This window comes from Morone saxatilis, unplaced genomic scaffold (genome assembly GCF_004916995.1).
Source record: "Morone saxatilis isolate NCDOM2014 unplaced genomic scaffold, NCSU_SB_2.0 Contig9, whole genome shotgun sequence".
Taxonomy (NCBI): domain Eukaryota; kingdom Metazoa; phylum Chordata; class Actinopteri; family Moronidae; genus Morone; species Morone saxatilis.
Genome location: NW_023340268.1, coordinates 16,741,235 through 16,745,534, shown reverse-complemented (window position 1 = coordinate 16,745,534; position 4,300 = coordinate 16,741,235). Strand labels below are relative to the sequence as shown.

Below are 4,300 nucleotides of genomic sequence, written 5' to 3'. Positions count from 1 at the left end.
TGTGAATCAGGGGATAAACCACTCTAGCGCCTAACGCCTATATAACTCTTGTAACATGATTGTTAGCTGTATCAAATTTTGTATTAGGTTGGGTAGTATAAATTCGCGGAAGGGCTACAGAAAACTTGATTTTCTTGTGGCAGTGAGCTGTATAGTGACTGAATATCCAGCATATTTAGAAAGTGTAATATTTAAACAATTAGGTTAATATACTGTAGAGAAAGCGCTGGTTGACAGTCGTAGTTGGTCAAGTTAGTAGTAGTTGTGAGACGGATAGAGAATACGTGACTAACCTGCATTTGGCCACTAGATGGTCGTGCAGATAGTCAAGGATTGTGAGCAGCATTGTAGCAAAGCGCTTAACAGCAACGTATTTACCCATGCATGGGAATAGAGTGGTGTGTGTGTGTGGTGTGGTGGTGTGTGTATGGTGTGTGTGTGTTGTGTGTGTGTGTGTGTGCGTGTATTTCATTAGTGAGTGTAGGAATGCAAAACTAAGTGGTTTTTTCAGCGGATATGCGTGCTTGAGCCACATTAGTAGGCTTTCGTTTATGGTCTAATAGGCTACGGAGGGGTGAGACGATGGGGTTAATAAAGGTCGGGTATGCTCAGTTGCTGAAGCAAGCCTTAATGGATATTTATATTGAACAACCTGTATTTATTATAATATTCATGTATAGGTAATCACTTTATGGTATATTGAGCTTATGATGAACATTTCTATAACGCTCCGGCGACATCTTAGGTCATTATTTTACATTTATATGTTCTTCTATATATGTTCTATAATGGATTAGCGCAGTTCATTTTCATATAGGAAGCCACTGCTAAGCCGGGGACAGTGATCTGAAGGGAGGGAGAGATGAGGCAGAGGGGAAAATAGATATGGGGGGGTTGGGGGTGGATTTACTGAGACTCAGACAGACAGACAGCAGACCGGCTGTCCCAAGCTGCGCTGATCCTTCACTCTCCGGCAGCAGGCTGGAGTCCTCCTGCCGCCTCCCTTTTATCACTGGCCACCTGCCTCTCCGAGAATAACGCAGCGGCATCACACGGCTCCGGGCGAGCACGACCAAAGCAAGGAGGCGAGACGAGACACACTGACCGGTTTTCTTGTGTGCCATTCTTCCAGCAACCCCCCCTTCCTCTCTACCTACCCCCGTCCTGCAGGAGGACCGGCTGCGCACAGGGCGCGCTTGGCGACCCGGGTTTGTTGTCGTTACCAGGAGAGGAGCGCTCAGCGACCAGGAGCCGTAGCTGGTCCGGCTCTCATCAAACCGGGCTGCCCTCCGCCCCCGCCCTCAGAGGAGCCACTTGCATGGATGCACCATGGCCACGTTTGTGTGCAGGGTTCAGTTTTTAGATGACACCGATCCGTTTAACAGCACGAATTTCCCAGAACCGACGAGACCACCGCTGTACACCTTCAGGGAGGATATCCCACTCATCAACCAGTTAGCAGGCGTCCACCGGCTCCTCAAAGCCCCACACAAGGTAAGATCACCAGTGGGTAACAACTCAACCGAGACTTTACTCATGTAGCCTTATGGAAACATCTGATATATGGTATAGGGGTTTTAATGTGATATATTCCAGCATAAAGCTATACAAGATCACTAGAAACTTCAAGACAACAAATCTAGAAAAAAGAAAATGTCATGTCTAGATTCAAACACAGATTACTGTGAATTCATGGGTTTGAATCAGCGCTGCATGAGGTTGTTTTGTGACCTTTAAGACTGCTGTTTTTCACTTGAAGCCTACTGCAAATAAACTTCCATACCCACCATTCAGAGGCTATTTTGAGAACACATGCAAGCACAACTGATTGGCTCTCCTGCCTGAGGACTGACACAAGGTTGCAAATGTTTGCCTCAAAACCCACAGCAACATTTAACACGCACTTCACTTGTTTCAGACTAAATATCTGGATTTAATCCCATGCTGGCATACATTCACTCTGCTGTGATTCCCCTGAGAAAGATGCTGGATGTCCAAGAAAGAAGCAGACTCTAACCTTTGACCTCTGTTGTCGAGGGGGGTGACTAGAAATAACAATACGTCCCCTTTACAAAGTGAATAATCCTTTCGTATCGCTGAATGTATTTTGCCGTCTGCTTAGCAGTGACAGGTGTGCAAAGGCATTAGTGCAACTAGATATATCCTGAGTTGCCTATTCATCTACAAGTGACAGTCATAAAGCTCTGGTGCCCATGCTGCGAAGAGCCTGAATCACAGATGATCAGATGTCAAGTGTCAGATTACGATGGGTGTGTGTGAACCGAAGTGTCCATTCTTAGTGAATTTCAGTGTTTAAAGTGACCCAGAAAAAAAAACAAAAAAGCAACACATTCCTCTCTGACAAGGCTGAGTCCCACAAACACACCCACAGAGGCTATACAAAGTGGAGTGGACACTAATACTCATACTAATTTGTTTGTAAGCGGATACGACTCAAGATGAGAATATAGACTGAATTGAAAATAAAAGTGAGACACAGAGAGAAAGAGAGTTCCACTGCTGGCACACAACGCTGACAGCAAACCAGCATTCAACAGCAGAGTGGTTTTCCAGACCAAGCAGATCTTTTGCTGCCCCATCTTTAAAAGCCACAAAACAAATGAAAAATGGCCCACAGCACAGAAAAGCTTATGATTACAACCTATCAGGGACAGATGGCACAGCCCGCGTTGGTGTTTGCAATTTTGTTCACATCAGGAAGAAGTCTGTGCGCAACGGCAACTGGATATTGCGCTTAGATTATAGGGATGAAACTGAACTGTTGCAAATTTGCCCGTCAGGACTGTCCAGATCTAACAGTTGGTGTTTGAAAAGGCTCGAATGTTATTATGTTATTGGAAAATGTCAAAGCTAACGAGAGTTTGACACTTTCCTAAGCTATTACTCAGTCTTTCTTTGTTAAAGCAGTCGCTCCCTTTATTTTTTTGTCTTAACCTTCTGTGCTCTTCTCTGAGAAAAGCCTACTGTATTATTATGTTGTGAAGGCAGAGCTCTCTGTATGGCTGGCTGGGCTGCATGTAAAGTATAGGTCACTTGTCCCAGAATTCCTGTGGCTGAGGCCTGGATCCCTGCGACACTTTGTTCTCCTCACTTTGGGTCACGCGGTTTTCCTGACCTCTTCCTCCATCTCCTCTTCCACCTCTCTGACCATGCACCAGTTCGTACACTCAAACACACACACACACACACACACGGTTAGGCTAACTTGCCAGAGCTAAATCAGTGTGCATGGGATGTGTCATTTTATCCAAACTGCTAAACAAAGAAGTTTCCTTTTGATTCCCACAGAAGAAATGATCACTTTCTTCTTCTAAGGCTCAACAAAGTTCATCAAAGTTTGAATTTTAAAGATAAAGTAGGCACTTTACCAAGTTACCCCAACCCAAAAATGACAGATGTTCCGCTCAGTGCAGAAGCCTCACCATCAGTCAAACAGCTACAGTTTTGCAGGGAAAAACTCCTATTCTGCTAAAAAAACAACAAAGCCTAGACTTCCAAGCTCAACTTTTATTTCATTACCAAAGGGTTCCCATTAAAGCAACACTGGGAGTTTTAATGGCCGCGTAGAACACACCCTCCTCGTCGCTCTTCAAAGCGCCTGCTCCTCCGTGGCTCTGATTCTGACACCAAAAAGTTCTTAAAAACTCATCGTGTAACTTACGTAAGGGCATTGTTAACTGTGGACCTACCGTGATTGCCAGCAGGCTTGGTGTTGTTTTAACGTGGAAGTAATTACTCCCCTACCCCCCCCTTTTTTTTCTCCTCTGCTTTCTCTCTTCTGGGAGAATTTGATTAAATGAGTGTAAAGTATACTAGCCACTAAGTGTTTCCCTGGCCCGTCCCGGAGCCTTGAGTGTGAAGAGCTTGCGGTTCCTTCTGGAGCCACCTCTGTCAGCATGATGTGTTTTGTTATGTTATTACTACTATTGCCCAAAATAAGTGTTTTAGGAAAGAGACACCCCTTGGAGGGTGAGCTGTTAACGTATTGTGTTACAGAGTGGTCCGTGCGCTCGCTTCTCGCTGTCCAAGCAGTATTTGTATGATTGAGTCATTTGTGCAGATAAAGCGGGGAGGCAAAAGGAAGCTGGAGGAGGACGAGGAGGAGGTGGGGCTAAGTCATAAGGCATAAAAAAGTCTCTCTCACTGAAGGACAAGACATGCATGATTAGAATACTGAATAAAAAATGCTGAATAATGCGAACAGATTGGGCACAAGAAATGCTTTTGTCTTATTCCTCCATAAAAACCAGGGCAATGGGACAGGGCATGATTACCCCCC

At 45.0% G+C, this 4,300-nt stretch overlaps 1 protein-coding gene across 1 annotated transcript in view; it reads left to right on the top strand.

Annotated features, from left to right (window-relative positions):
• The first annotated feature begins 911 nt into the window (after nt 1-911).
• The window catches only part of fhod3a (formin homology 2 domain containing 3a), a 58,494-nt gene continuing 55,105 nt past the window's right edge, over nt 912-4,300 (top strand). Inside the window, 1 exon segment of the mRNA XM_035682037.1 lies at nt 912-1,494. Coding sequence (XP_035537930.1) covers nt 1,330-1,494 — 165 coding nt within the window. The 5' untranslated portion in view covers nt 912-1,329.